The 23262-nt window shown below is 47.1% G+C and overlaps 1 protein-coding gene across 10 annotated transcripts in view; it reads left to right on the top strand.

Annotated features, from left to right (window-relative positions):
- The window catches only part of Fgfr2 (fibroblast growth factor receptor 2), a 101237-nt gene that overhangs the window by 23067 nt on the left and 54908 nt on the right, over positions 1-23262 (top strand). For all 10 annotated transcript variants that reach the window (XM_051145415.1, XM_051145414.1, XM_051145413.1 and 7 more), the window contains 2 exons: positions 11695-11864; positions 20800-20923. In XM_051145415.1, the coding sequence (XP_051001372.1) occupies positions 11695-11864; positions 20800-20923 (294 nt within the window). The remainder of the gene's footprint in view (positions 1-11694; positions 11865-20799; positions 20924-23262) is intronic.

Here is a 23262-nt window from a genome sequence, read left to right as displayed (position 1 = left end):
CTCTTTTTCTCCCTGGAACATGACAGTTAGATGCCGTGGCACATTCAGATTCATTGGAAGTTTGCCAAACCACTCTCTACAACACTTGGCGTTGCCACCGTCTATGCAGGAGGGCTCCCCTTGCCCGGCGTCCTTGCCAGCATTTGTTGTTGTTGCTGCTGCTGCTGTAGATTTCTGCCTTTCTGGAGCACATTCTCCTCATGACCAAGGGCGGGAAGCACCTTGTTCTGTGCCTGATTGCCATCTCCGTGTGCTTGCTCTTCGGTGAGTGTCAGTCCAAGGCTTTGACTTCGTTTTCAATTGGGTTGTTTGTTTTCTTATTGTTCAGTTTCAAGAGTTCTTTGTATGTTTTGGGAAGCAATCCTCTACTTCTCTTTTTTTTTTTTTTTTTTTTGAGTTCTCCTGGTCTGTTTGTTTCAACAGTGTCTCGAAGAGCAGGCATTTTTTAAGTTCACAGGAAGTCTCCCTTGTCAGCTTTCTGATGGGTCCCATCATGCCTTTGGTGTTGTCTCTAAGAAGTCAGGAGCAGACATGAGGGCAGCCCTCTTGCTCCTTGTGGGTATTAGAGCTTTGTGTTTTACATTTATATTCCAGCTGTGGGCTATTTGCAAAGTCTGTGTCTAGACTTACATTCTGTTGCCTCTGAATATTTGGCTATTCCTGTATCATTTACTGAAAAATACCATCACTTAGCCTGGGCTAGCTAAGAGAGGGACTGTTGTTAGGTCTCGGGGTAAATACTGTCACTCCATTGAATATTTGGCCTTGTCTTAAGTCCCAACAGTTTGGGTGTAAAGAGAAGTAATTTGGCTAATATAGTTTTTACCTTAGTGTGGAGTGAACACTTAGGAAAGTGGTTTTCGAAGTGTGCCTGAGCCAGAAGTATCAGCATTTACCTGGGACCTCCCTAGAGATGCACATGCCTTAAGCTTGTCCTCAAACCTAGCTAGTTAGAGATATGGAGTGTGTGTGTGTGTGTGTGTGTGTGTGTGTGTGTGTTTCATGCCACATTAAGGTGTGAGAACTGCTAGCTTAGGGACACACACACACACACACACTTGCTTCAAACAGGCACATACCAGCGGCCACGTTCATAAACACCGAGAATGCCGTGGAAGTGTGTGCTACTGTGAGTTGTGACAGCCTTGCAAAGGCTTGCCACCATTCTTACTGTCCTCTGACCACATGAGGACTCAGCGGAATGTGTTGTTCATAGTTGCCAGTCTTTGGCTCTGCCTGAAGCAGGAGGCGGCACCCTCCCGAACCGGCTCTGGAGGGCACTGGTGCCGGCTGCTGGCTCAGGCACTGCCTCCAGTAACCCTTAATGCAGAAAACAGCAAGTCTTGTTATAGTGACTGGAAAACTGTCTCAGGGAGTGAAAGGGGAACGTCCAGCCACCCGAAGCCTGGTACCTGTGGGCCTTCCGGGTCCCCCACGGGAGTGGAATGACGTGTTTGTGTAGTTGTTTATGGTTCTCGAGTGAAACCACATGTAGGTGCCTCCACGACCAACTGAGGCATCAGGTTCCACCCACTTGGTATTGCTGGCACACCTGGGAACCATTCTGTGCCGGGTCAAACATGCTGCCTGACAACATCGCCAGGAATCCACGTGGTGTCATGTCATGTAAGAGCAGGTATAAGTTACGTAACAACCAAGGCTGAGTGATCACAATCTCCTGGTGGGTCAGAGTTTGCCTGATGGGGACTTCTGGAGGGGGGGGGGGGCGGGGCGCGGCCAGCGGCTCTTTGTGGTGACTAGTAGTATAGTGGCCCAGCCTCTGTGCAGGAGGGCCAGCAGCAGAGCACTGTGTAATGGGTGCCATCCCATAGATAGGTCACTGCACTTTCACTTTGCAACTGGGACTTTTGGTAATTACCTCTCGAATGACACCAGCCCTGTCCCCGAGATGGGTGCTGTGTGGGTTCTCTGTGGCGATTAAAGGCTGGTGTTAGCTGTACCAGGGAGCTACTGCTGCAGGGAGGGGCCTGTGAAACATTAGATGCTATTTAAAGTGATAGCAGTTCTTAGCTGGCTACTTGGCTGCTGCCATCTGTTAGTGTGATTAGGCCGGTCTGATTCACAGGTGCAGCCCGGGGCAGCTGAGATCAAGCAGCTGTGGCCTGTGTGTGTGGACGAAGAATGCCGGGCCTAGGACACTTGGCAAGGCGGGAAAGGGGATGCTACTGTCCAAACCATTTTTTTTTTCCCTCTCCCTGCCACCTCAAGTGTCAAATACCTGACCTGATTCCTAGAGAAAATGCAGAAGTTCTGAATTCTTTGCATTTCCAGCCACCTGGAAACATCCTGTGTCCACACTGATTCTCCCCTGGTGCCTCTGTTGTCTGGAGATGCCACATGGGTGTGTTTGACTATCTCCTTGAGGAAAGTTAGCCAGCTGTGGTCCCATGACTGGGCTGAGTGTGGTCGTTTTGGGTTTTGTGAGTGTCAGCATCCCCTTCCGTGCCACCCCCCATTCCTTTGGGTCACCTCATGTTTTAAGTTTGTATCTTCCAGCTTGAAAAATGCCATAAAGGTGATTGCTTCTGCCAGATTGCCAGATGAGTCCTTTATCTGGTTTTGTTGGGTAATGCGGCAAGCTTTCCTGACCGGCAGAGATCTTTAGTCCTGTGTAGAGTACAGAAAACATGGTAGCCAAGTATAAGCACAAAACAACAACCCAAGAATTAAGAAGAGGGTTCACTGGGCATAAAGGTGCTTGCCACTAAGCTTTGATGGCCTGAGTTATTCCTGGTACCTACTTGATGGAAAGAGAGATTAGATTCCTACAATCAATGTCTTAGGGTCACTATTGCTGTGATAAAAAGCCAGGACTAACAGCAACCCGAGGAGGAAAGTGTTTATTTGGCTCACAGGTCCATATAACAGTTTATCATCAAAAGAAGTGAAGGCGGGACCCTGGAGGCAGGAGCAGATGCAGAAGCCATGGAGGGGTGCTACTTACTGGCTTGCTTCCCTGCTTTCTTATAGAACCTAGGACCACCAGCCCACGAGTGGGACCACACGCAATGTGCTGCACTCTCCCCCATCAATTACTAATAAGAAAATACCTTACAGGCTTGCCCACAGTGGGGCTCTTATGGAGGCATTTTCTTCATTGAGGTTCCGTCTTCTCAGATGACTAGTTTGTGTCAAGTTGATATAAACCTATCTAATACAGTCTGCATGTATGTATACACACGCACATGCGCACGCGCGCACACACACACATAAATACATGTTTAAGAAAAAGAATCTGGGCTGTAGTGGCACACGCGTTTAGTGCCAGCACTTAGGAGGCAGAGACAGGTGGATCTTTGTGAGTTCAAGGCTGTCGTGGTCTATAGAGTGAGTTCCAGGACAGCCGTTCCAGGACAGCCAGGGCTACACAGAGAAACCCTGTCTTGAAAAAAAAAAAAAAAGAATTAAGAAAGCCACAGGATTGATCATCACCAATGCAATAAAAAAAAAGACAAGAAATGAAACAAGGCTGAATGATGCAGTTTTGGTTAAGAAGCCAGTGTCGTTGGTGACATGGTCGTTTGATTTTTAGGTGGGTGTTCTTGAGTGTTTGGGCTGCTCCTAGCTTTTAACTCCTCTTGTTGATTTTCCTCAGTGATGGCTTGTTCTGTAGAAGGTTTTCTTGCTCGCATAAGCTTTGGGAACTCACCTGTTCTACTTTGTTCTACTTTGTGCCACTGTCTGCCGTGTGAGCCCGCATTGTGGACTGCTTTTTTTCAGGAACCCATTGGCTTCTTGAGAACAAGAACCAGCCTGGTGTAGAATGAATGTGTTTTGGCCTTACGGGCTTCCCAAGTGTCTTTTATGGGTCTCATCTGAAACAGAGTGGTGTTCAGATCTGTTCCGTATATGAAGAAACCAAGCCACTGTGTCTTGGAGGATATTATCTGGAACCCTAATTCAGAATAAGTCTCTGCTGAAGGTGACCTGAGTCTTGTAATAAGTTTAGGAAACACTTATACTTACTGTGTTGTGAGCCCTGCTTAGAGACTGAGTCCAACAGCTCCATTCTTGCTCAAAGGGCTTCTCCAGTAACACATAGGTTTAATATTCTTTCCTAGGATTCCCCAAACCTATGGCCATAAGAGGCCCCTTGAACATCTAGCATCTCTTTAACATCCTGTTTTACACACACACACACACACACACACACAGACACACACACACACAGACAGAAACACACACACACACACACACACACACACACATACACACACACACAGACAAAAACACACACACACATAGACACACACACACAGACAGAAACACACACACACACACACAGAGACAGAAACACACACACACAGACAGAAACACACACACACACACAGAGACAGAAACACACAGACAGAAACACACACACACATAGACACACACACACACAGACAGAAACACACACACACACAGACACACACACACAGACAGACACAGACAGAAACACACAGACAGAAACACACACACACACACAGACAGAAACACACACACACACAGACACACACACACACACACAGAGACAGAAACACACAAACAGAAACACACACACACATAGACACACACACACAAACACACACACACAGACAGAAACACACACACAGACACACACACACAGACAGACACAGACAGAAACACACACACATAGACACACACACACAGACACACACACACACACAGACAGAAACACACACACACAGACAGAAACACACACAGACACACACACACACACACACACAGAGACAGAAACACACAGACAGAAACACACAGACAGAAACACACACACACATAGACACACACACACAGACAGAAACACACACACACAGACACACACACACACGCACACATACACACACACACACATACACAGTTCATTCCTGCATGGGCTGTCCAGATGAATAGGGCTCCCATACGTTTTTAAGTCAAGTCCTTCTACAGCAGGTGTGAAGAGCGTCACTAGGTCACATTTTAGCACAGACTAGCTGATCGCCTCGCACCTTGCCAACACTAGCTCGGTCCCCTGAATACAGCAATCCTGTGATGTCATCTTAAATGTAGGCTCAACTTAACTTGTTTGCTCTGGACCAAATGCTACTAATTCAGATGCTGATTTTTGAGTTGTAACCAGGCTGAGGGCTGTAGAAGGTTCTATAGCGTGGAAAAGGTAACTGACGTGGTTACCTTGGCCAGGAACTTGTCTCCACAGATCATCTGGCAGCAGATTCGTGGAGGTTTTTTTTTTGTGTGTGTGTGTTTAAGAAAAGTTATTTCCTCAAGCCTGTGTTTAAAGTGATTGTTTCTGGAGATTCTGCGTAGGCCATGTTCGAGCAAAAGTTTGGTGCCGCGGCTTATCTGGAGGCGGTCGACAGCAGGACGACAGTATCAAGATTCCCACTGTGGGAGTGAGGGGTCCTTTCTAGTGAAAGAGGTTTTCCAATTCGGTTTCATCTCTGTTGAGACCTGCAAATGCCATGGGCTCCACATCAGACAGTCTTATTTTCTTCTTTTTCCTGGGAGAAGGGCTGGGAGGAACTAGGGAAGACAGAAGTATGTGGTCTGAGATCTTCAATTCTTTGATGATCTCCCTGTTGCTGCTAACAGTCCCGAATCACCATCATCCTAATGATTTTTTTTTTTTAACTTGGTACAGATGGCATCCAAGTTGGTGAGTGTAGGAATAGAGAGACAAAGTGTGTAGGGCCGTCAGATGCTCTGTCAGTTCCTCCAAATGGGAACCTCATCAGCAGGTCCGTTCAGGTGCCTTACCAGAGGAGATGCTGGTGGTGATCCTGGAACAGCCTTTCCTTCTTAGCCTAACCCTGGCCAGTGTGCTGGTGCTGGCTGGGATACCTTGTTCTGCAGCAGATCCTGGGAATTCCGTGGAGCCTCCCAGAAACTAGTCATTTCTCTTGTAAGTAACTTACACACACACACACACACACACACACACACACACAGAGCCATATGTTTCTGATTAAATACCTCACTGGTCAGTGGGATATTTGATAGAGATTTCTAGAAGCCAGACTGTACCTGTGGTGGTTTAAATCAGAATGACCCCCAAAGGCTCATCTATTTGAACACTTAGTCACCAGGGAGTAGCACTATTTGGGAAGAATAGTCCTTGTTGGAAGAAGTGCACCATGGGGATGGCCTGGCCAGGCCTTGTCTTCTTTTCTTTTCTGTGGATCAGTATGTAAAACTCTCAGCCTCCTTCTCAGCATGCTATGTTGGCCTTCATGCAGCCACGCTTCTTCCCACCATGATGCTAGTGGACTAACCTCTGAAACTGTAAGCCAGCCCTCAGTGAAATGCTTTCTTTTTGGTCATGGTGTCTCTTCACAGCAATAGAGGACTGACTAAGACAGTCTACGTTACACTGCTGAGTCTGTCTCCAACTCTGCTAGATTTGGTTTCTCTCAGTTCTTAGCAAACCAAAGCAGATAAATGACAGTCTATTGCAAGGATAGTGACATTAAAAAAAACAAAAAACAAAAAACCAAACAAACCAAGCACATCAGGGGGCACAGCCTTCAGATGTCCCGATTGGTGATATTTTTAAAAGCCCTAATTATAGACTTAAGGCCAGGGTCTTAGTGGGGCTTTAGGGAGCCGGGGAGACTTGATCTAAGACCTGAAACAGCCTGTGCGTTTTAACATTTCTGCATCAATAAAAATACAGTTGGCAGTCGTCAGAGTCCCCGGCTTACATAAATCTTGAACTTTTGACTTAATTACTGTGGGAGAGTTCACAGGGTGGCCTGCTGTGCTTGAAGAGCACTGGTAAGGGAGCTGGAAACTCCGGGCTAGCCTTGGCCCGGCTTCTGGCTTTGTGACCTTGATCAAATCACTTAACCTTTCTGGGTGACATTGATCCTGTGGGTCATCAAGCCAGATGGAGGAACATTGTAACATGATTCTCTGTTTTTCCTCTAAAATACCATCGGGCTGTGCCTGTGTTTGGGTCTGGGCAGAGAACAGTGTGTTGACCTAAGATGTCAATACTTGGCTGTGTAAGGATTGTGTGTGTGTGTGTGTGTGTGTGTGTGTTTGTGTGTGTGTGTGTGTGTGTAAGGGTTTTTATGGGGGCAGGCCTAGCAGCTTATGTTTTATCACCAAGTTTAAATGGCAGGGTTAAAAAGCCCTGTAGTCATATACCGTTTGTTGACAAAAATTAATACCCGCGTAGCACACAGATGCCTGGAAAGACTATTAGAACCTTATCCTAGCAGCATCCTGGTTTTTAGTGATGTTCTTCCCAGTCATCCATCCTCTCACCTTGCCTTAGAGGACCAGCTGCCACTCAAGCTGTGGTCTGCTTCCTTCTGTGCTTGCTAGCTGGGCAGCCGTCAGCAGGCACACTTTCAAGGATGGACAGTCACCCAGTGTGGAAGCTGGCATCAGTGACAGAGAAGCAACCTTCCAGACGAGGAAGTGTGGGCCTCCTAGGTGGGACAGAGTGGTTAAGGATGGCCATGGGACACTTGGAGGGACTTTGTGTGGAGTTCAGGTCACTCTTTACCCAGCTGCATTTTAAGAGAGTGGAAAGCTATTTGAACTGATCATGAAAAGGTGATAGGTGCTGATACACAGGAGACCGGTTCTCAGTAGCCACATCTTCGTGATGGGATTTTATTTGCTTGCTATGTGCGTCTCACTGCTCTTTTAATTTGCTTCTTCGTGTCCATATTTTGTGACTAACAGGATGGTTTTGGTTTGCTGTGTATGCCGTGAGGAAATAGTGAATGTCAGGGCCAGGGGGAGGGGGTGTCCACTCATTCACTTCATGAGTAACTTGGTACACTTCACTTTTTATGCCTTTGGAGGTCTACACCACAGGTCGCTTTTATGAATCAAGTGACTTTGAGTGTGTTCTGCGTATTCCTAAGGTGATGCCATGGGGGGAGGGGTAGGGAGGGGAGGGGAAGGGGAGATACATAGAAAGCAGCTGCTCAGGGTCCTGGTTCCAGACAACCTTATGTGCTCTCAGCTTGCAGATTCATCTCCAGCAAGGCTGTTGAGTAACCCGTGTGCCACCATCTGCTAGGCAGGCAGGAGGATCATCTCTGCTGCTGCAGGTTTTTTTGCTCTCTTGCAGCAGTTTCTGCTCTGTGTGCAATGGTTGAAGTGCTCCAAGGCTGTGGTAGGGAAGAGGCCGTCTTGGCTTCTCTGAAATGCCTGGCCCTTGTTTCTCTGGCTGTATGTAGTCATTCTTTGGTGTCTGGACATTTGTGTGTGGTTACTTTGTGCAAATGGCACGAAACATTAAGGAGAAGAGTCTGCGGAGAGTCCAGAGTGTTGGACCTGTGATTCTAGTACTAGGGAGGACAAGGCAGGATCTTGAGTTTGATGCCAGCCTGGGCTGCGTAACAAAACTGTCTCAAAGCCCATGGTCGTGTAGCGGTGCTATTTTTCTAGCTTATGTAGCTCCTTTAAGTTTATTTTAGGGAGAGCCATAAAATGAAGATATTGTACTATTATAAATAATAAAATAGTTTCATTTCTTCTTCAAGCATCGCTTTAGTTTAAAAAAAAAAAATGCACACTTGCCATCTGAGTGGGAGGCTCCGTCGCAAAGGCTGCTGTCCTGATGTAGCGCTCTGCAGAGTGGCACTGTATCCATCCGAGCACAGGTACCTCGAACAACTTAGCTCAGTAATCTTTTAGCTCCTGGAGGATTGTTGTGAAATTCAGTCCCAGTTGTGTGGTGATTGGGTTTCACAGTGCGCCGCCCCCCCCCCCCAACCCCTCGTGGGTCTCTGTGACTGAAGTGAGAAGCAGTGGTGCCCACAGTGTGGTGTGTGGCCAGTGTCTGTTCTGTGTGAGCAGATTTTCTACATACAGTTTCACTCCAGGGAAGCCGCTACCTGCTAGAAATCCCAGCAGTATTCTTTTATCCTATTCCTTAGGTCACTGTTTGGCTGCCCAGGACAAAGGCATTGGTTGCCAGTGTGCTGTAGACACAAGTCAGGGCAGTGCATTGCGTGTGGCTTCGGGGGGTGGGGGTGGGGAGGGACAGTCCTTTGGGGGGGCCAGGGTGCAGCCTCAATGATGGCTTAGGGTGGAAAAGACCATTCCTAGTTCCTGGGGCCAGTCGCTACTTTTTGATCTCAGAAAACGTGAAAATCATGCCTGACAGTTGGTAAGCACTTATTTGTTGATTTCTTTCTATGTTAAAAGGGACATTCCAGAGCTCAGCTGGCAGTAATTGATGCTATCTGAAAGGGTGGCTGCATTAATATTTAGCTAATTCATGTGAATAGGCCATTGTGTTTACTTAAACAAATGCCCTGAGTCCGGACACCTGACAGCATGAGGTATGCTAGCCATTTAGGTCAGATTTGTTGAAGTCTTTGTGTAGGGACAAAGCTCATTATTTATTTTGGGATCTCAATGGCTGCTTTCAGTGGCTTTGGATGGATTTTTCCAAGTAGAAGCTTTTAAAATGAAAGATGATTGAAATTGTTTCAGGGTATGCCAGGTCCTTGGGGTCTTGTGATAAGTGGGAGTCCCAGTGGTCCCCTGGTGAACTCTCAAAAGAATTGATGTGTTTACAAGCATTCAATACCCGAGCTACAAGGTCCTCAAGATGCATGTCACAGATGTGACTGGATGGATGGGAAATGGTGAAGCCTCTTTTCTTTTGGCTTCCCCTCCCCTCCCCTCCCCTCCCCTCCCTTCCTCGCTTTCCCTCTGGTCCAAGTGGGTGAGCAGCTGTGTTTTTGCACAGTGTTGGTTGGAGTCATGAGGTTGCCACCTAAATCCCACCACCTTGACACTTGGGAATGCATTAGCATGAAGGAGATACATTGTGCCCTTGATAAGAAATCTCATCTCTGATCTTGTAGCGGGTGTCAAGAGCAAGGGCGAGGCAGCCAGGGGGGCAGGGGCAATTATTCCAGAAAGTGATTGTACTAGGAAAGCTGGCTGTTCAGCTTGAGCTCCCTTACCCCCACCCACCCCACCTAGAATATGCTAGAAGGGAGACTGCCAAATATGGTCCCTTGCTGCAACCATTTTGCCTCTGGTTTGTGGAGTGTGCGAGCTGCTCCTACTGTGCCTCATCGCGTGGAAGGTATAATTGTTGCCCAGTATTACAGTGGAAACTCTGGACAACACTGAAGGCTGAAGTGGTCACTCTACCTGACTGTCTGGGATTCTAGCTTTCAGTGTTTAGAAGGTGGGATGGAAGACATGGCTTCTTGGTGAAGTTGATCTGTATTATCAAGGAGACTGGGCTAAAGACCGGGATTCGGGCATCAGACTGATCTTGGTTAAATGTCAGTTGCTTGTCTTTTGGTGCTGTGACTATTGGCAGGTAATGCTTTACCTCAGTTTCCTTGGCCCTGCAACAGGGACAGTAACAGCCCCTTGTTGAGTTGTGAGGAGTCATGTGCTAAGCATGTACAAGCTCTTAGAACAGCAATTGGCAAGCAAACCCTGGGTCACCAACAGCCTCGAGCCATTACAGGCGTGAGGAATTTATAGCAGCATTCTGTGGATGATCGGCGCCTACTTACAAGGTGCACTTTACTTGTTACTTGGTCATAGAAAGATCTACCTCATTTTCTGAGCTTAAAGAAAAATCACTTGTCCCTGTGACTGTGAGGGCCATGTAGGGGGTGTGACTTTACGTAGCATTTGATTAGTTGCCTCCTGTTAAGCTTAGGCAGGGCGTATAGGACTATATGCCACTGCTGGTAAAGAAAAAAAAAAGTTCTCTTTCAGTTAAAAAAAAAAATGAAGATATACTTAGCAATGCCGTATTTTGGTTTATTGTATAAGGTTCTAAGCAATTAATGATGGCTCCCTGGATCGTTTTATCACGCTAAGATGACGACTTATATATACAATCAAATGCCAATTACAAGACTGTGCAGGGCTGGCTAGAGTGTTAGCTCAGGGGGTAAAGTACTTGCTCTGCAAGTATAAATACCTGAGTTCGAGCCCCAGAACCCATATTAGAAAAACCCTGACATGATGGCATATGATTGTAATTGTAATGCTGGGCAAATGGAGGCATAGGGATTCCTGGGAGCTCAGTTGGGGGGGGGGTGGCTTGCTTACCTGCTAACTTCTAGGCCAGTGAGACACCCTGCCTCAAGAAATAAGGTGTTTATCTTTTTGATACTTGAGGAACAGCGCCTGAGGTTGACCTCTGGCCTCACACACATGGGCATGCTTACGTACACACACCCCCTCCACCCATGCCCACACAGAGAGTTAGTTCTGATGGGCATGTCGTTGTGGTCCCCGAGGGCAGTTTGTTTTTACACTGTGCATACGTGACCATTTAACAGGCGTGGTGATCTAAAATGATATATTTTTTGGAGGACTGAGCGCTTGTTATTACATGGGCTGTTTCTGTGAATATAAAGTAGCTTTTAAAGCATGATTTGACATGGAATTATTTTTTTGGCACCAGACAGGAACAAGAGAGAAGGGTGCTTCGAAAACTTTTTTCCCCCTGTTAATAGTCATAACCCAATAAGTGGGCCCTCTGGGGACCTTCAGCTAGGCCAGCTGGACCAGACTTCTGAAAATATTTTCCGAACATAAATATTATTCAGAGAGTCAAAAGAAAGCCAGATCCGTCCCCATGCAGCGAGGCGGCCCTTCGTTTCTTGAGTTGATGAGGCTGTCCCTCTTCGTCTACATGTGTCTCGCTGTCTTCCGACACAGGAGCGCCGTACTGGACCAACACAGAAAAGATGGAGAAACGTCTGCACGCCGTCCCTGCGGCCAACACTGTGAAGTTCCGCTGTCCAGCTGGGGGGAACCCAACCCCCACAATGAGGTGGCTAAAAAACGGGAAGGAATTTAAACAGGAGCACCGCATTGGAGGCTACAAGGTAGGCCTGAACTTCAAAAGCCCCGTATTCCTGAAATGTTTATTTTATTTTATTTTTTTAAAGTCCTCCAAAGTTGGCAGGACCAGATGGAATATGTGTTTTTAAAAAGACGTTAATTATTGTAATTGATCACGTCACCGTTTGATATGTTTAAAGGATCACCCTGGACGCCCCTGTAATTTTCAGGTTAGTGCCCATTTGCATTCTTTTTTTCAGATGAGGAGAGTTTAATAGCCAGGGGGGTCGAAAGTTGAGGGTCTGTTTTCTATATGCTTTATGGTCTGTAAAACTTGAAGTGGCACAGCGCCCTGTGAGGATGGGATTGCATTAAGAGTGAGCGGCTTGGCTTAGAGGGTGGAGTACGAACTAGTATTTGTTAACAAGCGGAGACACTGGACAATGATGGAAGTGTCCTACCCCCATCCTTCATCCTCAGAAACGCTCAGGGGCCCGTCAGAGAATGGCCTAAAATTTAGTCTCATCACTCGCTAGGGAGTTGAATGACAACATCTCTGTGACATCCCTGGGATGGCTCCTTGGGATGCTAAGTACGGTTTTACACATCTACTCAGCATCACTGATTGGACATCCCTGGGGATATTCTGTATGGTTGCGTGCATCTATTCAGCACCATCGATTAAGCATCCTTAGATAGGACACTCTCTAGGCACTGGGGAAGCTAAAGCGAACAGGGCCGGGTACGGCCTCGAGTCAGAGGGGCTCTGCTTTGGCAGGGAGGCCAACTTGAGAGCTGGCAGTTATAGCTAAAGATAAGGATGAAGTCCCAAGTATAGGCAAGGAACTGTGGGATCAGCACAGAGGGAAAATATGTATAAAGAAGAGCCAGCGAAGCCAGGTGTGGTTGCACATCTGGGCACTCAGGAGGCAGAGGCAGGCAGATCCCTCCCTTTGAGTTCAAAGCTAGCCTGGTCTATATAGTGAGCTTTAGGATAGCCAGACCTATATAATACAGCAACAACAACCATCAAACCCCAAACAAACAAAAAAAAGAAGAGAAAGGGTTGGGGGCTAGCTGGAAAGTTGTTTGTTTGTTTGTTTTGTTTTTGAAAGAAAGAGATGGACTTTTCAAATTATTTCGTACGGATGGAATTGTAAGAATTCCGGATGGAATTGCATGTGCGGAGGACTGATGGGATCCTTGTTATGAAAGTGGTGAGGGTGTGTTAGTTATCTCTTCTCATGTAACACACTGCTTCAGGTTGTGGTCTTACAGTCAGTACCTCACAGTTTTACTGCAAACCCGAGCACAGCCTAGTGGGGTCTTTTCTCTCAGCCTCTCCCAGAACTGTGCCAAGGTTTTGGTTAAGGCTGAGTTCTCCCTCAAAGGATTCTCCGGGCGAGGAACTGTTCATTTGTCTTTAGGATTTACTTTCTTGCTCCTTGCTGCATGGGCAAAGGCAGAGCAGCTGTCAGGTTCACGGGAAGCAGGCAAAGGGGCTGAGTAGAAGAGCTAATATGTCACAGCCTTCTGTAACCTCATCATGGAGCCAGGGTCCCGGCACTTTTGCTCTTCCCAAGAGTGCGGGGATCACTAAGAACCCATCTTAGAAATCCCCAGCGTGGGTAAATGGAAGGCACCAATGCCCAGTTCTTAAGAGCCAAGTGGAGAGGCGTTCTTGGAGGCAGCCTTGGGGGTGTGTGGAAGAATGGTCTCCCCCTGTCTTTAACCTGGCACTGTGGTACCCCGCTGAGATTCCTCCCACTTGTCAGGTACCTGGGGCTGCCTGAACAGGCTTTCATCTTGGAAAAGTTTACTTGTTTCTGTAATAATTCTTGCCATTTGGTTTTGACCTTAAAAGATGAACGTGTTAAGGCCCAAACCCAGAGGAGGATGGGGAAAGCCTGTAAGTCTTTCTCTAGGTTGGGGAAGTTGAGTAAAGGACCAAAAACGGGCAGGTCTGCTGGACCTCAGACATGGAACCTCTTCAGTCATCAGCTGCGACCTCTGTGTGTTGTTAGAAGCAGGAGCCGCGAAGGTCTTTGTCCTTTTCTTCTTATTTCAGCCCTTAGACAATGACATTGGAAGGCTGACCCTAAAATAGGTAAATAAAACTAACAAACAGACAAGGATTTCATTAGCTGTTGCTAGGGAAGGAGGGTCACATCACCTGAACTCTGGTGCCTGGATCGGCTTACCGCTCGAGCTTGTGGGGAGCTCACAGAATTGATGCAATTTCAACGGTTAATTTAAGTACAGTTTTACTGTGAGAACGGCGGTCAGAACCATGGTGGTTAACAATTCTGCTCAGGAAGACAACTTCTGTGCAGGTACAAAGCGAGCCTGTGAGTCTCCAGAGGCTCCTGGTCTTAAAATAAATGGGTTGTACATCGTTATTATGGGCAGGGAACGTTTTGCAAATGTGAGTGAGTGATTACGATTACGGAGCTGTTAGACACAGGGGCTTAATGAGGGAATGCCCTTGATTTTTTAGCAGGTGCAGGTAGCTTTAATTACCCATGACAACCTTATGCTAATTAAGAGCACTCAGGAGGACCCCGAGAGTGGTTGTAGCTTAGGAGGACACATGCCTAGACCGTTTTTTTAAAAAAAAGATGTATGTGTGATTGTTTTATGTGTATAAGTATCGTCTGCATGTATGTTTGCACACACATGTGCAACCTAGGAGGTAGAAGCCAGACATGCCAGTGTGTGTCTGTGACCCCAGCTAGTGTTGCCAAGGCAGTGAACACCAGGTCTGATGAGAGATCCTATCTCAAAAATAAGGTTTAGAGGGAGATACCCCAAATTTTATGTCTGGCCTCCACACACATGTACACACAAACACATACCTGTGCAAGCCTTCCACCCTGCCCCCACAAAAAAAAAAAAAATTAAAGGGAAGAGGGTGAAAAAGATGAAGGGAAAGCTGGCGTTAGGAATGTATGGCCCTGGTCTCATTGCTCCTCTGATCCTTCCCTGGGGCATACAGAAGGTGCATGCATGTGACCTGGTAGCCCCTGAGGTGACCTGTCCAATGCAAATGATTGTGCAATAAAGATTTCCACAGCAGGGCAATAAAGTCGACACCGGTGGGACATTCATTTTGGTGACATTGGAAATTTAGAAATTCCTCCGAGCTCCCGGGGGCTTCTGGGAGTTCGGAAAAGTCACAGCTTTCAGCTTGGCAAACATGGCTCCCAAGAGCATGCTTCTTGTTGGAGATGCATTAAGCCGGCCCAGGGCTCCTAGGCTGTGAAGTGTGGGAGGTCCCACAACAAACAGCCTCGGGGGGGGGGGGGGGGACTGGGTCCCCCTTCCTGGTGTGGCTGCCTGCCGCCTGAAACCTGTCTACTTTTAGGCTTCACCTGGGCCTTCATGGCACAGTGTTGGGTCTCTTAGGCCCTGTGTTGGGTTCTCCTTTTGCTATTTTTTTTCATTGCTATGTGAACGGCTAAAGAAAGGTACCTACAAACCTTTGACCTGAGGTGCTGGGTTGCTTTGCATCTCTCTGCTCTGGAAATGAAAGACCTACTTAAAAAACAAACAAAAGCTCATTTATGAGAAGGGGGTAGGGAGGAGTGAGAGGGGGATGGGGGCGGCTGTGTGTCATATCATGAGGAAGCCAGAGGACAACCTGTGGGTGGGAGTTGATTTTTCCCCTTCTGTCACCAGGTGGGTCCTAGGAATCACACTCAAGCTATCTCTCTGTCTCTGTCTGTCTCTGTCTCTGTCTCTGTCTCTGTCTCTGTCTCTGTCTCTGTCTCTCTCTCTCTCTCTCTCTCTCTCTCTCTTTCTCTCTCTCTCTCTCTCGTCAGAGCTGAGGACCGAACCTAGGGCCTTGCGCTTGTGTTCTACCAGTGAGCTAAACCTCCAACCCCTCAAGCTATCAATCTTGGAGGCATTTGCCTTTACCCACTGAACCGTGTCACCAGGCAAAGGGATGCCCAATTGAAGAGACCTACCTAACTCAAATCCCACAGAGAGGGCCTGCCAACCCCTCTGGTTCCTGTTTGCCTCTTAATGAAGCAAGGTGTCAAGTTTTCCACAGTATGTTTTTCCAGCAAGCCAGGAGACCTGGAAGTTTCCGTAAAGGAACATTGGTTATTTGTGTGACTTTTCTTGTTTCATTAATCTGTCATTCTGGAGGCCACACAGGCTTTGATGGCCAGGCCAGTCCCGCAAGCTCTTCTTACTTGTTTATGGCTTTGCTGCCCCTGGCCACCATACCCCAGCATGCTTTGGAGGGACTTGTGCCTGGGGCCACTGAAGGGAGAATGGGAAACACAAAACCACTTGAAGTCAGAGAATTAAGAAATGGGACCAAACCGTGTGCTGCTCAGGCAGCGCATCCAGGTTCAGTTTTTGGCACCCAGAGATCATTTATGTTATAGTGTGAACCAAAACTTAAATTATTTTTATGATTGATTAGTGGATAATTGTTTATCCAATGGGTAAACCTCTACCTTTTGTTATAATTTATGTCCACCTGTCAAAGTCCTGGCTTTCAGTTCTTTAGGGTATACGGTTAGTGAAATTGCTGGATTGCATGGCAGTTCTTTGTTTAGGTTTTTGAGGGTCAGTGCTGTTAAAGAGCTGAGTTGAAAAGGTATTAGATGCCCTGTTGCTGCTTACTTTGTTAGAACCTTCAGGCAACAGGCTGAGAAGATGCAGTTTCTACCTGTGGTTGTACATCAGTGGTTCTGAACCTCCCTAATGCTGTGACCCTTTAATACAGTCCCTCATATTTTAGTGACCCCTAACCATAAAATTATTTTCATTGCTACTTTCTAACTGTGATTTTGCTACTGCCGTGACTCACTGTAAATCTCTGAGATGCAAATGGTCTTAGGGGACCCCCTGTCAAAGGGTTGTTTGACCCTCCCCCCCCCAAAAGAGGTTCTAACCACTGTGGTAGAGGGTCTGAAGGCGCAGCTCTCTGCACGGCCCCCTGCAAAGCAAACTTCTCTCTGTTGATGTGGGTTTAAGCATTAACAAGTGTTGGCCTTCACATCTGGCTGATGACAAACAGTTCCAAGTACCAGCTCCTCCATACAAGTGTGAGCCTTCGTATACAAGTGCATTCAGAAGGTGTGGATTGGCACCCCAGAAGCCTTCTGGAAAAGATGCGTGGGCTGGCACTGTGAGAGTCCGTACATCTTAACAACAATGGAGGATGTCTTTATGTAGATTGCCTTCTGAAGCCCAGGCTACCTGTAGGCTTCCCTGCACTGCTGTTTTCTGGGAAGTCACAGGACCATCTGTTGTCACATGGACACCTCCTTTGAGCTGGCTAAGAGTCCAGCTTCTAGATGTTTATTCTACTTGTTAGTGAACACCTAGGTATTTGGAAATCTTTGGCTATTTGGTTGTTTTGCAATGAGGAAGCCAAACATCCAGGTGACAGTTTGGGCCTCTGACCTTTGACTTTCTGTGAAAAGTTTTTGACTCTGCCTAAGTTAAGTCTTCATTCCAAGTTGCTACCTGAGCGTAGCCGAGGCTTTCACAGAGGTTTGGGACAGCAGGAGTCTGAAAACAAACAAACAAACAAACAAAAAACAAAACAAAAGAAAAAAAACCCCGAAACCTGTCTGAGCCATCTTCCCATCTTTGCATGGGTGGGGTGGGGGAACATTTGTGGAATCTGTTCTTTGTGTTTCAAGTTAAAGAGCTCAAAGGCTTAGCTTCAGTCTGCTTTGTTTTCAGGACTGAAATGTTATTTCAAGAAAGACCTTGGTGTACATAGTTTTGGAGCTCTCCTCGCCAACTCTGTTACTTGGCAGCTGGAAAATAACGACGAATTCCACACAGATTTGGCTGTGGGCAGGAATGAACATAAGAGTTACGGGAATGCTGCGTGGTGCAGGATCCCTCCTGTCCCCGGCCTTTTGTTCCCGGTTGGCTAGAGAGATCCAGATGAGGTACACACACGCACACACCCTGAGTAAGATCTAAGGACCCCGCAGATGGCGGGGGAGCCTTTATCTTTTAGTTCATGTGCCTGTGTGTTCATGTGTGCACACACGTGTTTGGAGGCTGGAGGTTGACATCAAGTGTCTTCCTCAATCGTGCTTTATCTTGTTTTGTGACACAGGGTCTCTCACCGAAGCTTGACCTCGGTGGTTGGCTAGACTGGTTATTTTCTATGGACGAGATATCCAAAAGTAGTACTAAGGAGGCTGGACAAAGGTGTCATTAGTTTCAATGGATGCTACCAGCTTACTCCTCAGACCAGTTTCCCTGGCTTTATGTTACTATTGTCCATTTGTGTCTGTATTCCTTTGTATTCACTCACTGTGTTCTGAACTGACGCTGATCTTCCTGATTTTTGTTAATCAGCTGGTGAACCAGCGTCTCATTATTGTTTTAATTTACATCCCCCTGATTGCTAATGAGGTTGATCGGCTTCTCAGATTTTTTTGGGGGCGGGGAGGGGGCTATTTTTCTCTCCTGTTCTCTGAAAGCAAACACAATGTATACGCATTTGACTCAGATGACAAAATAATTGTGGCCCTGCAGATCTGAGACACTTAGGGGGCACACTGAAGGGCGAGGTGCATGTCATGTGCTTGCTGCAAGGGTCCCAAGGAGCTCGGTGTGCAAACACTGATGTAGTGACTTTCCAAACCCAGAGCCTGTGGTTGCCATTTCTTACAGAGCTGCTGTTGTAGTTGTTTGGCTGTTGTGGTTGTTTGGCCTGCTGTTAAGCATCTGCTAATGAACAGTAGGCTCTCCTCCACAGAAGTATCCAAGTCTCACGGTTGGCAGTTTCTTAGAGTATTCATTTGGAAAATGCCACAGCTTTAAATTTTTGGGTCTGGTGGTGTGTCAAGGAATTCAACTGGAAGCAGTGGCGTCAGAGAAAATGTGAACAGTGCTGCATGTTAGGGGTGGTATTGGCTGAGTAAAAGGTTCTAGAAGGGTGGAAATATTGAGTAATAGGGTTCTAGAAGGGTGGAAATATTGAGTAGCAGGGTTCTAGAAGGGTGGAAATACCCACTTTGGTATATGTGCTTCTTTTTGCAAAAACATTTTATTCACATTAACTTAATGATGTTTGTGGTGTGTCTCCAAGAAGGGCTCTTTCTTAGCATGCTATAGACCCAAGGAAACACTTAGCTGACCATGTGCTCCCCGAGTGAGTGTGTGTATGTGTATTTTGGGGCACGGGGGGGTGGGGGTGGTAATCCAAAAAGGCAACCTCCAGGCTGTGCTACCCCAAGCCACGCTCTGATGTCTTGGGCAGCCAGCATCCCCTCCCTTAGCACTTCATGGACAAGTCCATTTGGAAAATGCCATGTGCTCGAGTCTGAATCCAGGCACAAGAAAGACATTGACAGTTTGGATGGGGTCCAGAGTGAGGCGCTGCCATGATTAAAGGCTTACAGGCATGACATTTGAACGGGGGCTCAAAGAACTGAATATTTACAGCAGGGCTCAGAGCTGGATTACGAAGAAGCGTGGTGGCTCTGGAGCCTGTGGCTGCCTCCCTAAACTACTCTCCATGTGACTGGCAAAGAGAGAAGCAGTTCTGATATCTCTGAGAGCCTGGGGTGCAGAGGGTCTCCTCATGTCCCCATCTGCCCCGGGTTCTGCAAAAGAGCTGGTCACTGCCTCTCCTTTCTCATGAGAGCTCCAGGTAGCACCTTGGGAATGGATTTGATAGGTTCCCCATGAAACTGTGGAATTTGCCATGGGTTTCCCCCATCAGGACAGTCAGACTGAATGGGACAGGCAGGGAGCTGTTAAGGGGCCACCTGGCTTCCTCTCAGGCTGTCTTGCAGGTCCTGGGAGACCAATGTGAGTCCTTTGAGTAGAGCACAGGCCCTCCCTGTTAACAGTCTGAAGTCCTCAGATTCATTCCCTCTCCCCACCTATTTTACCCGTGAGCCAGCTTTCCTTTATCACTTTCCTGTGCTGGACTCTGAGGCAACTCCACGGTTGTGCAAGGGTTGGGGTCAGTGGCATCTAAGCAAGGTGACCGTCTGCCTCATTTCTAACCCTCTGCTTGCTTGTGCTGATAAGAGGGATCCAGCTCTCACTCCAAGAACAGCATGTGGCACCCTAGTGGGGACCAGTGATCTTGCCGTTGCACTCCCACTTTACAGTTACAGTCAAGGCCCCTGTTCGCAGGTGCATCATGGGACAACTCCCCTGCCCTCTGTTCTTAGAAGGGCATGACATCGACGTGGCTTTCCCTGCTCTCTAGTTTAGATTCTTACAATATGAGACTGTTAGAAGCCCCTGTGTGCTGACAGGCTGTGTGTGTGGGGTGGGGTGGGATGGGTGGGAGATGGTGGAGTTACAATAGCCCTGGCTCCCATGTCTGGAATTCTGGGACTATCAGGAACATGTGCCATTTATCCCCCAGCTTGGAGGGGGAGGGGCAGACCCATGGTCCCATTTGAAACTTCTTGAGACTTCCATATATCTAGAGGGCCCGAGAAAGAAGCCAGAGGCTCCAGGAACAAGAATAGATCTGAACAAGGGCTTTTGGGGGTAATTAAATAAGCTAAGGCAGAAGGCATGGCATATGGCCAGTGATCACCAGTGTTGGTTCTAGATGGTTCCGAGGTGCTCTTGGGACCACAGGCTCCCAGTGGGAGGGAGACCTTAGTAGTTTATCTGCCAGTGAGGTATGACATTGTGTCATACCGACATTGGCCATGTTGGTTCTCCTAATGGAACCTCAAATCCAAGACAGGGACACACCTTCGCTTACTCCTGGATATCCTTGCTTGTATGTAGACTATGTCGATACCAGCCGGTTAGGCTAGTCTTGGGAAGCCTTTCTTTTCATCCACCACCATTCTGAATATTAGTTGTAAGGCAGTTTGTAATTGCTCTAAATTGTATGCTTCTACCAACTTCCTGGGTGTTGAACCCAGGCCACATGTGTGCTGACCACGGTCTGCCCCTGTGTGTATTTGGCGCTTACCCTGTCACAAATAACCCCCTTTCCTTGGACTCTTTCAGGTACGAAACCAGCACTGGAGCCTTATTATGGAGAGTGTGGTCCCGTCGGACAAAGGCAATTACACCTGCCTCGTGGAGAATGAGTACGGCTCTATCAACCACACGTACCACCTTGATGTTGTTGGTGAGTTTGCCTTTCTTGGCAGCAGCACACCTCCAGTCTATTCTGGCTTGACGCATTTAAAACCATGACAGTGAAGCTGTTTTCTCCTCACACTTAAGGAGAAGTGGCTTGTCTCCATTTTGTATTTGTAAGATGTCCTCTGAGAAGGTCGTGTCTGTCATACGATGTGTTTGTTCTGTTTCCTGGGTAGCCAGGTTTTATGGGCTTGGAAGAAGGAGACTCTTCTTAGTTCCTAAGCATTATCTTTTATCAGGTGGTACAATTCTGGAAGCTAAGATTACTCTGAGTAATCTTAGTGTGTGCAGGGGAACTTAAGTATATATATGTATCTGTGTAGGGTTATGTTCAAGTGAGTGCAGTGCCTGTAGTGGCCAGAAGAGGGCGTTAGATTTCCTGGACCTAGAGCTATAAACAGTTGTGTACCACCAATGTGGATGCTGGGAATGGAACTCAGGGCCTCTAGAAGAAAAATATGTGCTTTTAACTCCTGAGCCAGCTTTCCAGCCCTGGAAAATTTTTGTTTTTAAATGAGAGGCAATGCTGTTTAAAGAAGGGCAACTTATCACATGGGCTGAAGAGTAAAGAAAAAAGTTAATGTAATGACTGAGCCTGTGTCTGGCTGGAAGAAAAAAGTCAGTCTCAGAGATGGCTGTTGGTTTGTCCAATGCCCATTCCTGGAAGGTAGTTCTCTGAGCAAAGGGAGCCACCTATGTTTGGGAGCTCACAAAGTGTGTTTTGTCACATAAGTAGGCCATTTTCGTTACCCATGTTAGGGTTACACAGTTTGTAGTTCCAGAAAGGGACCTTTCTTCCCAAGTTTTACTGGCTATCGTGAGCTTATGTTGTGACCAATGAAGAGATTCGATTGGTTGCCGCATTAGTTTCTTTTCTGGTTGTTGCAGAAAATACTCAACCAGAGCAGCTTCTGGAAGGAAGGGTACATCTGGGCTCACAGTTTGAGTCCAACATGGTGGACAAGGCGTGGAGTTGGGAGGAGCATGGCGCCTGGTTACATCGTGTGTGCAGCCAGGAAGCAGATGAGCACTAGTACTGAGGTCAAGTTCTTCCCTTTGCGCCGTACATTTAACGGGGTGCCCACTTTTAGTCTGGGTCTCTCCACCCTTATTAACTTAATCTGGAAAGTGCTGCACAGGTTTGCCCAGAGCTTTGCCTTCCTGGTGACTCGGGAGTCCTGTCGAGTTCATGGTCAGTGTTTGCCGCAGTTACTGACATGAGTCTGCAGCTCGGGCTCTTCTGTGCTGCGGGAATGGTGGCCTGAGATCTCTTCCTATTGGAGCGTCCTGTGCTCTGACTTGTCAGGCACGGGCGACACTTTGGCTTCTTCCCTGTCCTCCGTCGTTGCCTGGGGTTACTCTTTCGTGTGCTGGTTGCTGACCGAGGATTCCACTCAGAGCTCATAGGGATCCATTTTGACTTCTCACAGCCTTTGGTGACTGGACAAACGTGTCCACCCACTGCGCTCTGTAAACACAGACCCTCCTACGTCATTTCCTGTGAATAGCCAAGAGTAAGGGAGTTGTTCAGAAGCCGAATTGTGAGATTTGATAGGTTATTATGTAATATTTATCCTATAGCTAATCACAAAAGAGTGTCGGGGTCTTCTTTTACTTTTTATTTACTTTTACGTTTTTTGAGATACAGTCTCTTGTAGCCCAGGCTAGCCTTGAACTTGCTGTGCAGTTAAAGATGACCTGGAGCACTCCTGATCCTCCTCTCACTCCTTAGTGTGGAGATTATAGGTGCCTACCCCCACACCTGGCTTGTATCCCCCACTTTCCCATCCCCAAATACTGAGGACTGGAATTAGGCATGAGCTCTATCATTGAGCTGTCTTCCAGACATTTTTTTTTTTAATGTATATTATACATTGAGACAAGATCTTGTTAAGTTGCCCAGGCTGGCCTTGAACTTGCTCTGTTGCCCTGGCCGTCCATCTTTTCATCTTCTGCCTCACCATCCTGAGCAGTAACTCATCTTGAGACCTGTATCATCGGGCCTGGCTCTGTTCCTGTTTTTCATAGAGACATTTGTGCTATGCTAAACTTGGATATTTTAGTAAACACACACACACACACACACACACACACACACAGAGGAGTGACGTGTGAGAGGATTTCTTTTGTCACAAATGGCTCTAAATCCTTTCATCAAAGAGCACATGACTTGGGATTTACTTCGGCTACATGGGCAAAATCCGACATGAACTGTTGGCATTAAGAAAAGCACGTTAGGTTTGGGGCTAAAAGTTCTGAATACTTAAATTTAAAATTAAGTAATTTATTATGAGGGGGAGAAAAGGGTTGTTCCGTAGCAGCCTT

Source organism: Acomys russatus, chromosome 5 (assembly GCF_903995435.1).
Source record: "Acomys russatus chromosome 5, mAcoRus1.1, whole genome shotgun sequence".
NCBI lineage: Eukaryota > Metazoa > Chordata > Mammalia > Rodentia > Muridae > Acomys > Acomys russatus.
Note: the sequence above shows the minus strand (reverse complement) of the source record. Positions and strands in the feature narration are given on the sequence as shown.